Source organism: Gopherus evgoodei, chromosome 2 (assembly GCF_007399415.2).
Source record: "Gopherus evgoodei ecotype Sinaloan lineage chromosome 2, rGopEvg1_v1.p, whole genome shotgun sequence".
Taxonomy (NCBI): domain Eukaryota; kingdom Metazoa; phylum Chordata; order Testudines; family Testudinidae; genus Gopherus; species Gopherus evgoodei.
In genome coordinates this window covers 220,399,901-220,413,425 of record NC_044323.1, presented here as the reverse complement: position 1 = coordinate 220,413,425, position 13,525 = coordinate 220,399,901, and the positions used below count along the sequence as shown (strand labels likewise).

General features: G+C 37.6%; 1 protein-coding gene across 9 annotated transcripts in view; it reads right to left on the bottom strand.

Moving 5' to 3' along the window:
- The window catches only part of ASXL3 (ASXL transcriptional regulator 3), a 147,884-nt gene that overhangs the window by 9,318 nt on the left and 125,041 nt on the right, over positions 1 to 13,525 (bottom strand). For all 9 annotated transcript variants that reach the window (XM_030552999.1, XM_030553000.1, XM_030553001.1 and 6 more), the window contains 3 exons: positions 12,873 to 12,969; positions 12,263 to 12,368; positions 3,339 to 5,289 (listed from right to left, as the gene is read on the bottom strand). In XM_030552999.1, coding sequence (XP_030408859.1) covers positions 3,339 to 5,289; positions 12,263 to 12,368; positions 12,873 to 12,969 — 2,154 coding nt within the window. The remainder of the gene's footprint in view (positions 1 to 3,338; positions 5,290 to 12,262; positions 12,369 to 12,872; positions 12,970 to 13,525) is intronic.

Here is a 13,525-nt window from a genome sequence, read left to right as displayed (position 1 = left end):
TACACCAAACATTTATTGTAATATCAAATGCAACCAAAAGAACTTTTCCTCCAGCTAGGAGAAGACTGAAATTCCTATGAGTCTGTAATTCATACCATACCAAGGATCAATCCCTGACTGTGACTTAAAAGGGGTGAATCACAAACATTTCTTTTTTCCTCCATAGCGCTCTAATTTTAGGACACCTATCGTAGTATCTTTCTGGTGCATCACCTGCTCACTACTGTGTATTGAGACCCCAATCCTGCAAACATTTAGAGAGTGTTTAATGAACATACATGAATGATCTCACTGAAATCAATGGGATGACTCATATTATATGTAAATACAAGCACATGTATGTGTGTTCGCAGGATTGAAGTGTAAGAGTCATGAAGTCACATGCAAGACAAGCTCCAACAACAATCAGTGGAATGCACTTCTATTAAACACATCAAGCCACGCAGAATAGTATTTTAACCTCTTAAAATGGACACATTTTTCAGTTGTCCAGGTAAGTGGGGCCTCAGTGATCAGTGAGGTGACTTTCTTTTGGAGAGTAGCAGAGAGATGAAGTAGCCATGTGATAAATGTGAGTTAAGGGAAGTCAAAGCTACAAAACAGCCCTTATTATTTGCATCTGGCGAAGTGGGTATTCACCCACGAAAGCTCATGCTCCAAAACGTCTGTTGTCTATAAGGTGCCACAGGATTCTTTGCTTATTATTTGGGACATTGGCGGGGTCATTGTTATAAGGAAAGGTAGCTGTTATCAGTGACACCATCTTACAGAGGTAAATACTGATTAAATAAAGATATTATTAACATATGATTTTCCAAAATAAATTTTAGAAATGCCTGCTGCTGTTTCAGTATCCCTTCAATGTCTCTGGTGCTGACTCTATTGGTAGGAGCTGCCATTTTCTCAGCAAGGGACTAATTTGATGATGCAGTATGGGACTGAAAGAGTCTGTTTTTCTATTAGAAAGCAGTGGAACTCCAAGTTCCAGTGCTGTAGTAATATACATTTTATTTATCTCCACAGTACAGCACAGACAGTGTCAGTATAACTTGCCCCACACAGCTCTGTCAATGGGCCTCAACCCTGACCTTGAGGGAAAGAGCATCATTGTACATGCCAATTCAATTCTTAGCTTGTCTGCCGAATCTGCCAGTTAGTGCTAGTTATGGTGGTAGTTTTGTAACATGGAAACTTCTCAGCTGGGAAATGGAACGAGATCAAACTAATTTCACATATATCAATGAATATCCAGCAGATAGTGACCAAAAATCCACAGTACTGATTTCATCTGGGTTTGAACTAGCAACCTACAGACAAAAGGTTCCATCATCCAGAACCAATCTCTTGAATCATTTTGTTCCTCTTCCAATTTTTTTTTAAAAATTGATTAGTTTAATAGTTGAGTTAATAACACTTACACTAACACATTTCTTACATTTCTTAAAGTACACTGTGACTTTAAAACACTACTTTGAAACATTTTGCTTTCCAGCTCAAAAGCAGATTTTTTTCAATCCTACTTTGCAACATCAATATTGATAAAATGATAACTATTGTTTGATTGTGAATTTTTTAAATTATAATTATGATACCTTTTTCTCCCTACTGATCTACTTTTCTTTGTAATTAGATAGTGATTAGAATTCCATACATGACACTGGAGTCTTTCCCAAAAAAGACAAGAATACCACTAAAGTTAGAGTGGGCTAGCTTCCAACTGTATTCCTGCTTATCAGCTACTATTACTAGTCCACGCTGTAGTACTAATGATTGAAATATTTACTGTATTTGCCTTCCTGATGAGATTAGCAACATTCAATGACTATAGCAGTTACAAATAAATGGGAAAATGGGACGACTCTGAATAATTGGGAACTCTCACTGCACAGCCAATAGGTTGAGTTAAGTAGACTGGACCTAAGTTTTAGCCAATGTCATCACGTACAAAACTAGGATGGACAAGACATCATGAAATAGACTAAATAAATCTATTGTCCTCACATGTTAAAAAGAACTACTTTCCAAATTGAGCTAACTTAAAAAAAAAAAAAGACAAATGTGTACAAACCAATTTATCTAGCCAGTATTTTGCTGCCTTTGCTTCGCTGCTAGTAAAGATATGTGCATTCTCATAAAGACTTTCTCCCTTACAGCTAGGGTTCTGCCTCTTAACTGTACAGGGAAATCTTGTACTTAAGCCATCATGTGTCCCAATCTTGCAAAAAGATCTGCAAGCACACGCTGTTACTCATAGAATCTCCGGGATGGAAGGGACCTCAGGAGGTCATCTAGTCCAACCCCCTGCTCAAAGCAGGACCAACCACCAACTAAATCATACCAGCCAGGGCTTTGTCAAGCCTGACCTTGAAAACCTCTAAGGAAAGAGATTCCACCACCTTCCTAGATAACACATTCCAGTGCTTCACCACCTTCCCAGTGAAAAAGTTTTTCCTAACATCCAACCTAAACCTCCCCTGCTGCAACTTGAGACCATTACTCCTTGTTCTGTCATCTGCTACTACTGAGAACAGTCTAGATTCATCCTCTTTGGAACCCCCTTTCAGGTAGCTGAAAGCAGCTATCAAATCCCCCCTCATTCTTCTCTTCTGAAGACTAAATAATGTCAGTTCCCTCAGCCTCTCCTAATAAGTAATGTGCTCCAGCCCCCTAATCATTTTTGTTGCCCTCCACTGGATTCTTTTCCGTTTTTCCACATCCTTCTTGTAGTGTGGGGACCAAAACTGGACATGCTACTCCAGATGAGGCCTCACCAATGCCGAATAGAGGGGAATGATCACATCCCTCGATCTGCTGGCAATGCTTCTACTTATATAGCCCAAAATTCTGTTAGCCTTCTTAGCAACAAGGACACACTGTGGACTCCATATAGAGCCCCTCTGCCTTCAATATGGGTCCCTCTGCAGGACTGAGGATTTGACCAGTTGTAACAAAAATGACACTGATGTAACAAGTTCACTATTTCAACTTCCCTGGGGAAACCAATTAGAATGAAAAACAGACCAAGAGAGAGCAAGCCCTTGATTAATTTTGGATACTGTAGACTGGGGAATTAGCAAATATACTAAGAAACAATTGAAAAGTCCATGGATTTATTTTTAAGTCATATATATTTGGATTGTTTTCCCTTACATGAAAGTACCTTTGCAACAAAAAAGGGGTAACTCGAACTGTGCAACACAGAAAGAGAGGTATTGGAAATTGCTTATCTTTCTGTCCCCATACCAAACATTTAAGAGAAACAGAAACAAATCCAGAAGCAATCAGCAGATACCTCATCTTCAGCCTTCTGACTCAGTAGGCTTTTACTACCACTTTACCTTGAGGGGTGGGACTCGGGGCTCTTCTCTAGGTGGCTGCTCTTTCTCAGATGGACTTGTCAATGGAGCATTACGATTAGACTGATCATCTTCTATTCTAGCTCTCTTCTCTTTACAGATTCCAAAACTGTGCTGTTCTGCAGTCTTCCTCTTTGGGATCTCTGCATCTCTATTTTCAATTCTTACTTCAGGTGATTTTGTGGGTTCTAATAACTTAGATGAATGGGAACTCTCCAGCCGGATCTGTGCACTGCTTTGTTGTTTGTGTGACTTACTTCTGCACACTTCTGAGAATGAAGTCTTTTCTAGAGATGAGGTATATACTTTATCATGTGGTTTAACTGGAAGGAGTTCAGTGCTTTTGCCCACTGTCCCTTCTGATACGACAGATATCTCTAATGGCGAGAGCACACCTTTCTTTTCCACTCTTTGCTGAACATGATGATTTTTAATTTTGATCACTTCTGGAGAAGAGAGTTCTGAAATGGAAGCAATATAAGATTTCTCAATTTCAGTATGTGATTTGCATGATTGAGGAGTAAGATTTTTGCTCTGGGGCTCTTCCAATATTGAACTTTCAGGTATATTTGCTAGAGGACCCATTTTCACAGTTTCAGTTGTACACGGAATCAGTTTCTCTTCCGCAATAAGATTTTCCTCTTGAGATGCCTTAGGAATGGTTGAAGTTTCTGCTTTTAAAGGGGAGAGGGATTCTTCAGATAAACATGGTGATTTCCTTTGTTGCAGAATAAGTCTTTCACTCTGTGGGGAATTAGAAATTGGAGACGTTTCTGACAGAAAAGGTAAACTGGTTGCCACAGATGTTTCAGAAGCTAGAAGTACAGAAGACATGGAAGAGGTTTCTGATGTTAACGGTAAATCAGACATCGGAGAGGTTTCTGATGTTAAAGGTAAATTAGAAGCTGGTGATGCCTCTGATGTCAAAGGTAAGTTTGATGTCAGAGATGTTTCTGAGGTTACAGGTGAAGTGGACACTGGAGATACTTCTGACATTAAAGGTGTGTGCAGGCTTTCTTCAATGGTCTTTTGCTGACTATCAGGTTCAGTATTTTCACTGCTGGCTGCCTCAGATGAACAAGCTGTTTCATGAGATGCTGGAGTACAGGGTTCCTCTGAATTGGACTGTGTCTCACCTCCTGGAGAGGCAATACCCATACAAGGTCCCTCTGGGCTTTCAGAGGAAAAGGAAGTTTCAGAAATACAAGCATTATCAGATAACTGTTCATCAGGGTCACTCTGTAGCTCCATATCAACAGCAATGCCTCCATCAGTGAACAATGAGCTTTCTAAAGCAGAGTTTTGTGTTTCTGGAGCACTTAGCTCTTTCGCAGACTCAGAATCTCTCTCTGCTGCATCACTGACAGAGGTCGTAGAAGAAGCAGGTGATAAACAATCCTCCAGCTGATCAATCACAACTGACATTTCTTCCTGAGGACATTCTGATTTCAACTCCATTTTAATTTCAATGTGAGACAAAGTATCAACTACATCATTCATTACAACACAAGATGCTGAGTTGTCTGCAAGTGGCACTGCTTCTACTTCTTCATTAGTACCAGCTGGGCTTACTGGCTCCTCTGAAAACTCATGTTCTGTTTTATGGTTCTCCTCTTGGCATTCACAGATACTTGTCTCAACCTCCTCAGCAATCTCTTCCTGAATTACAGATTCGTCAGGTACCAATATACCCTCTGAATCTGATTCCGCCATTAGATCCTTGACTGGAACCTGTTCCACATTACAAAGAGACTGACAGAAATCTCTTTCAGGAAGAGGTGGAATCTTCACGCTTTTCTGTTCATGGTCCTCAAAAGTTGTAATTTTAGAAGGACCAGGTATACCAGAAGATCCACACAGCAAACTACTCTCATCTTCATCACTGTTCTGTACTGAAGTGAGCTTCATAGATTCTTCTACTGACATTCCCAACCTAAAATACAAATCACTTAAGTTAAAAAGTCATGTAATCACAGACAGAATTAAACAATGACTTGATTTTTGTCCGATGCTTTTACTGAATACATGCCATTAAAAGGGCATTGACATATAAAAAATAACGGGGTAGATTCAACAGAGTGATGCCAATTTACACTAGCTGAGGATCTGGTTTTATATATTTAGGAAAACAAATTTCCTTACCTGTATTACTTATATTACCTTTGATTAGTAAAACTTCAGGAATTTTAAAAATGCAATTTACTTTTTATTATTTAACCTTTTGGCATTTTATTCAAATTGCTCATAAAATGCAGATTATTTGGTTTCACTTTTATTTATACTCCATTTCCCTTTCTGATTTTCATATGCCAGCACAGTGCTGCAATAGTAGCACTGCAAGTATGGCAGGAGAATTGTTTAAATCCAATGAAAACAGTTTTTGTTTGAAATTTAAAAACAGTTCAGAAAAAATATTTCTATTAAAATCACTGTTGCCTAAATTAGCAGGAAAAGCTGAACGTCAAAAACTCATTCTTGCCTCCAGCTGATGAACTGTTTCTTTTCTGTTTACAAACTTCTAATCATTTCATGTGCTTTTGCAATGAAGATTAAAAAAATCCCATTTCATCCTCATTTATTTTCCAATCAAGAGTCTACTACACAAAGTAAGAAAATATCAGTGGCAAGCTCATGTTTTTGATTCCATTCTATTTCAGAAGCATATAAAGCAGCATTATTTTATGACAAACTTTCAGTTTTTTAATATTTAGGTCTATGCATACACAACTCATCAGATTTCTCTATAATAAAAAAACCCTTTAATGTGCTTACATACAAAATAAATGAGGCGTTTATAATCTTTGTATTTTAAGTGATGGAAGTGTAAAAAGTCACAGTGTGGGTCCTTGCTTACATTTCTATTTTAGGATGTTTTCTTAATCCCTTTCTTACCTAAAATATTATGTATTAATTTACATATAATTCTATTGCTTCAGACAAATAAAACTAAAACACAGCTAAGAGTTGCAGACAATTGGTAAAATAAATTTATAAAAGTCATTGGTTTAGGTTGAAAAATGACAACTGAATTTAGAAAGAAGAGATACTAAGAGAAAATATAAAAAGGGCATGATCCTGCACTCTCATTTCTGAACAAAAGACAATGTGTCTGAAGAATACTCAGCACCTTTTGGAGTGGGCCATGGGTGACCACACCAGCAGCAATGTGACACTTCAGAGTGCTGGAGAAGACAAATTCTAGGCTGTGGTGGTAGGAGGGTTATGATGGTCTTCAGAATCATATGCCAATAACAGAAGATTGATCTCCATCCTCAGTTTAATGAGAAGACAATGTAACTGAATAAACAAGTGAGTTTTGTGCAAGAATAAAGGATATCAGGAAATTGAGCAAGCAATGGTTTTGAATAATTTGCAGAGGGGACAGAGGAAATAGGAAGTTCATTTAGGTCCGCATTGTAACAGCTCCAAGTATGGAATAATCATGGAATGAACCAACATTTTTAGTAGCACACTTTAGTAATTCTGAATAGATGGCATTGTTGACTATGCAATAACAATCATGCTATAAACAATAATCAATCTATAATCAGTAACCAAAAAGAACTCCTAGTCTCTTGATTGGAGAAGCAAACCCAGTCTCAAGAAAGGGATGGGAGCAGGTGAAAGGTACTGCACAGCTGAAAGCCAGTAAGAGGATCTTGTTTTTAGCCTTGCTAAATAAGAGCATTCGACATAAAATGTCTACCAATCACTTAGTAATACAGGCAGTGGTGCTGGAAATAAAGGTGCTGGGGTTGTTGCCATGCCCCTGGCTTGAAGTAGCAATAACAGACCCCAAATACATGGTTTCCAGGATCAGTACCCCCATTATAAAAATTGTTCCAGCACTCCTGAATATAGGAAAAATAGAATACATAATAGAAAAATATTGTAATATAGAAAAAATATACCAGCTGAAGAATTAGGAAATGCAAGAGAAAGTTGAACATAATCAGCACAGAAATGATACTCAAAACCAGGTGTCCTAATAATTTCAATGAAGGGGAAGAGATACAATGGAAATAAAAATGGGATGGGATTAATACACTGAATCTACTCCATTATTTTTAATCTGACAATGCCCTTTTAATGGCATGTATTCAGTAAAGGCATAGGGCAACAACATTTCTGATATTATGACTTAAAAGATGTTCCCATGGGCTCAGAGAACAGTGGATGAAGAAGCTTGCAACAAAGGAAAACCTTAAGATCATAGGGTTGTCATAAACAGATAGCTAAAGGTTAATGTTCTTTTACCTGTAAAGGGTTAAAAAAAAGTGACCTAAAACACCTGACCAGAGGACCAATCAGGAAACAAGACTTTTTCAAATCTGGGTGGAGGGAAGTTTTGGGAGTGAGTTCTTTGTTCTTTGTCTTGGTTCGGTGACCCTCTCGGCTCAGAGTGATCTTTCTATCTCCAGGCTTTCTAATCTTCTGTTTCCAAGTTGTAAGTACAAGGATAGTAAGACAATAGGTTTATATTGTTTTTTTGTATTTACATGTGTGTAGTTGCTGGAATGTGTTAAATTGTATTCTTTTTGGATAAGGCTGTTTATTCATTTTTTCTGTTAAGCAATTGACCCTGTATATTGTCACCTTGATACAGAGACCATTTTATGTCTTTTTTCTTTCTTTTTATATAAAGCTTTCTTTATATAAAAAGTGTTCAAGTGTTTTTCACTGGTTAAGGCTAAGAAACAAAGGGAGGGGGAACATCTCTTTGTGTTAAATTTATAAAGCCTGACTTTGCATACCCTCTGGGTGAGGGGAGAGAGAGATCTGATCTCTTGGTACTTGTGTTTCAAAGACTTGAAGCAGGGAATCTCCTAGGGAACCCAGGGCGGGGAAATCTGGGAGGAGGTAAAGAGGGGGAAGGAAAGTGGGTTATTTCCCTTGGTGGTGAGACTCAGGGCATCTGAGTCTTGGGGGTCCCCAGGGAAGGTTTTGGGGAGACCAGAGTGAGCCAGACACTGGAATTCTGGCTGGTGGCAGCGATATCAGATCCAAGCTGGTAATTAAGTTTGGAGGTTTCATGCTAGCTTCTCATGTTCTGAACTCTAAGGTTCAGATCTGAGTAAGACAGTTATGACAAGGGTCTAAGATGATAACAGCCTGCACAACTGGCTGGTCTTTCCACGGTTTTAAAGATAGCAAGACACCAAGACTGCAGTTACACGGAAAGCAGGGGTCAGCACCACCATGTTGTATGACGGACACTTGACAAAACTACCCTACTTAGTGACAGATATGGGCCCGGGGGGGAAAGAGATTATGTCATTCAGTTATTCAATTTTTTGAAAAACTATCACGGACCTCAAAATTTTTCTGTGTACAGACATGTTGTTGACCCCTGATGAAAAGTATTAGACTGATGGTAAAGGTGTTCACTGTACTGAAAGTGCTTCTAATTGGCTAGTGTGGAATTATTTGGTGAAGTCTGACAGCCAGCCTTGAAATTAAATACAGCCATCTGTCATAAACAGATGGTTAAGGGTTAATGCCTCTTTTACCTGTAAAGGGTTAAAAAGTTCACCTAGCCTAGCTAACACCTGACCAGAGGGACCAATGGGGGAAGAAGATGTCTCAAAAGGACGGAGGGAAGTTTTTCCTTTGTTTGGAGTTTCAGTTTCAGCCGAGTGAAAAAGATCAGGGAACCAGCCTCTTATGAGAGTAGTAAGTTTTAGAAAGGAACAAATAGGTTTATATTTATTTCTTTGTAACCTGTCTTAGGCAATTAGAGGTAGAATCAAATTGTGTATTTGGGTATTATTTTTTGTGTGTGTAACTAAATCTGTTGTCTGTGAGAGTAGCTGGTATGCTAATCTCTCCCAGAGAGTTTTCTTTTACCTTTCTTTTCTTTAATTAAAAGCCTTTTTCTTAATATCTGATTGATTTTTCCTTGTTTTTAGATCCAAGGGGATTGGATCTGGACTCACCAGGGAATTGGTGAAGGAGTCTCTCAAGGGTACCCAGGGAGGGGAAGGTTTTGGGGGGAAAGGAAGTGATCCAGACACTGAAAATTCTGGATGGTGGCAGCGATACCAGATCTAAGCTAGTAATTAAGTTTAGAAGTGTCCATGCAGGTCCCCACATCTGTACCCTAAAGTTCAGAGCGGGGAAGGAACCTTGACACCATCAGACGTACATGGATGATGATACAGTATCCATATTAAAGGGAAATCAGTGAGACTATTTTGCCATTTAATTAAAGAGTTTTAAACAGCATTAAAATTCAGAGAATATCGGTCTAATGCCAGTGCCTAGAGGTAACAGCCTGTTAGCATCACCATAGCCACTTTAATCTCAGAGTGGGAACAGAGATAGTCACCACAGTATAAGACCACTGGAGTCAGATTCATCAAGTAAAAATCATGCTTTTTCTAAAAATGCAAATAGTTAATATATCTGGAATTGCACATCATCTGGTCATGATTAAGTATATCAGTTAATCAAAGGTTTACTGTTTCGAAGTATGAGAACATGGAGAAAACAGAAAATAAAATGGATGAATGTGAACAATAGGAAGGAGACCTTGCTATGTATTATAGAATACACAGAGTCCGGCAAATAGATGGAACGGCTCTTGGGCACAGTCTAAAGCTATGACTTGAAAGGGGGTTTAATAAGGGTGATCCCAAAGATTCTCAATTTATTAAAGATCCATCTCCAGGTAGATGATGGAACTTGAGAGCCAGGTAATGGAATATTTATAAGCAGATACCTCAGCTGAGGACACAACAAAATCTCCAAACTGACTGGAGAGGAACATGGGTCAGATCCCAAGGTGAGATCCAGTTTGCTGCCAACATACCTGAGAAACAGCTCATAAAGAATCGGATCTATCAAGAGCTTCCATTTCAATGGAATCAAAGTATCTGAAGGCATTCAATCCAAACCATATTCAAAACAAATTTAAAAGATCCAAGTCACAACAAGGTAGTAAGCAGCAAGTAGACTGAACTCTAGTAAAAATGTTGCCAGACAAACAGTAGTCCACCAAGCAAACAACACCTGAGACAAGTCAAGCAGTAGAGAAATCGAGAGGGGTGAAACAGCAGGTGCCCGCACATTAGCCAGATAAGAAACATGCCAATGAAACAGAACAGGTGGAGAAAAACAGCTTCAGTATAATGGTCAGAAGAAATTTTGAGTATTATGACACCCAGCATTACTATCTGGATCTCAGAAACATACCATCAGTATTGCCCTGTGACACTGTCATTGCAGACTGAATGTTATCTGTTGGCCATAGCACACAACTTTCAGTTAGCAAGGTAGGACTGCTGGTTCCTTTAAACATAATTAATACTATGCCCTATGGCCATGTTACTCATCAGTGCATTTGGAACACCGTTTCCTTTAAAATATGCTAATAATTTTGCTTAGTTTGTGCTTAAGCTTCTAATTACAGCAGAAAGTCCCAAGCAACCCTTCAAAACAGCCCGCCTCTTAGAGCAGAGTTCTGTAACTCTGACTTGTATACTACCATGCACAATTAAAGGCCATTAGACTCCATAAACAAATGGCTAGCTTTACATATATTTAAATGAAGAGGTCTACAGTTGGACTATATCCTGGTCTCCAGGCTTTCAAGGAAAACGCTTTGCCACTTGATCAAAAAGAGCAGTTCTGTTATACTAAGGCATCCCAGAGTGTTAGCAGATAAAATGGTATTCAAATAATGCTCATGTTGTGAGAAAGCTGCTAGCAAGGAAATGTAAAGTTAAACTTGAAACTCAGTCCTTTAATCTGCTGCCTTGTTTCACTGAAATACTGCAGTGGTGTGAAATCAATGGATTGTGCAAGGTAGCACCTATGCACTAAGTAGAGGCACAACGCTTAAGTTACTGTCATAATCCTGACTTTATGTATATGTAGGTTTTGGTCTCTGAATGTCCTTGACTGCTTAAGGAAACAGAAGCTGTTGTAAAATAAATAAAATATAAACAATCCCACACATTATAATGGCTCCTTTGGGTCTTTTCTGTCTATTAAACACATATATTATCCATAAAAATTTTACATAAGATGTATTCTAAGTTATAAACTGAACCCACTTTAAAGTTAGAAGTGCACAAAAAATTACATAAAAATCAAAAACCTCAATATTCTATATTTTAACACTTACATATGTCAGAGCACTGGACTGACTTTTTAAAAGCCATTTAAACGGGCATTCGCAGGTTTAAAAAACATTAACCAATTTCCTTACCTATATTAGATTTTTAAAACAGAATGAACGTAAAGACTGTAAACAGCTCCTGTAAACTGGGATAGCTATACTGACATCAGAGCTATGATGACTTAAACCAGCTGAACCTTTGGTCCAATACATCTAATTCACTTTACTCCTCTTCTGAAATTTGTTTAGTTTTTGTACCTCATCTCAGAAAATTAAATTAGACTACTCAATTTCACTTTTGTAAAGTTATTCTCTAATCAATTTCACCTACCTATTGTGTGCACTAGCACAATGCTGGAATGTCTGGGTCAGAAACAGCTTAGGAGACTAATTTTTTAAAACTGACTTTTTAAAAAATGTCATAGAAACATCTCTTTTGGTCTTCGGTTTTGTAAAAGCTTTGTATATAATTTCCAGGCAAAAACTAGCTTATTACAATACTTTTAAAATAAAAATTATTCCCATGTTCAGACTCTGTTTTAAATATTGACAGAATGAATTTTTGTGGATGAGTTCTGAACCCCATAAAATGCGTTTTTAATGTAAATGCTGATATGCCACTATAATTTTACCCACAATTTCTTATACAGGGGAACTACTGCCTTTGATAACTGGTTTATTAAGTTTTACAACATATGTGACTGTTCTATGTCAAGCACAGAACAATATTTTCATTTCCTTCTAAAAGAAAATGAAACAAAATGGTTTTTGGCCCAATACTTACTTTTCACCATAAAACCTTTCAAAGAACCTTTCCTTCCAAGGTTCTGTTTTCTTTTCCTTTTCAATCTCTTGTCTGATGCGCAACTGCATTTCTGGAGTAAATTCTCCTAAAAAACAAATACTAACATATTGAATAAAAGTTGTCAAGGTTTACGCTAATACGGGACCATTATATATTGTACAAAGATACACAGATATACTGTTCTTTGTTATAAACATCCAAATATTAATTCAATGGAAAACAAAGGTGAGTGTGACCTGCAAGACTGCAATTAGCATATAACTTTGGTATTTCCAAAGTATATTGGTGGCATTTAGTCACATGCATTTATGTTTCCAAAGCTGACAGTGATGAAAATGCTTATCTAGTTATTTTTAAACTGTCCAAATAAGCTGCCCTAGTGAACTATAGAATTATTAACTGAAAAGAGATTCTCTAGAATAAATTCAAACCTGAATCAGCAATTACCGTTGCTGATTTTCTGCTGTACTGCATTTTCCATTCTAAAAGTATTTCTCAAATATACATTTTTTTTTATTTTGGCTAAGAAAAAAAGGCATCGTTCACAAAAATTAATATTTGGTAAATCTGAGAACAAGTAGAGAGTTACCTTCTGCCAATCGTTGTTTCCACCCTTGTGCTGCATATGCAAAGAATTCATTATTTAGAGCGGAACTACTGAGGCGCAAAACTCCATCACTTCCCATCTAGAAAATAAGCCGATGGTAGCAGAAGACACTGTCAGAAATAGCTTCAACTAAGATTACATAAGAATAGAGTTCCAATTAAGGGGAATGGGAAGGGATAGGAAGTGGGAATAACAAAGGAAATCAACTACTAGTATTAAAACAGCATTTTCATTATAGTCATTACTGTAAATGCAAGTGGCCTAATCCAGCATCTACGTGCCTACTTCAAAAATCATTAGTATTACCAATGATCACACAATTTACAACTGATTGATGTGGTTTAATCACAGCCATATACCTTGAGCCTAATATGCCTAGAACTGTTGTACACAAAATCGAGATCATTATTGTACTTCCTGGAATACAGTACAGAAACAAATTAATTAAATGTAATGAAGGCAGTAACTCTAGCATATTTCTCTGTGCTGAAGAAACCTAGTTCCCATGACATCTACTACACCCTACTTGCTGAAAGCAGGGTGGAAAAAAATAATTTTCCTTAACAAAAACATAAAAAGAAAGAAAAAAATAGTATAACATTATCAATAAAAACAAAAGCAGCAAAAACCTTGTA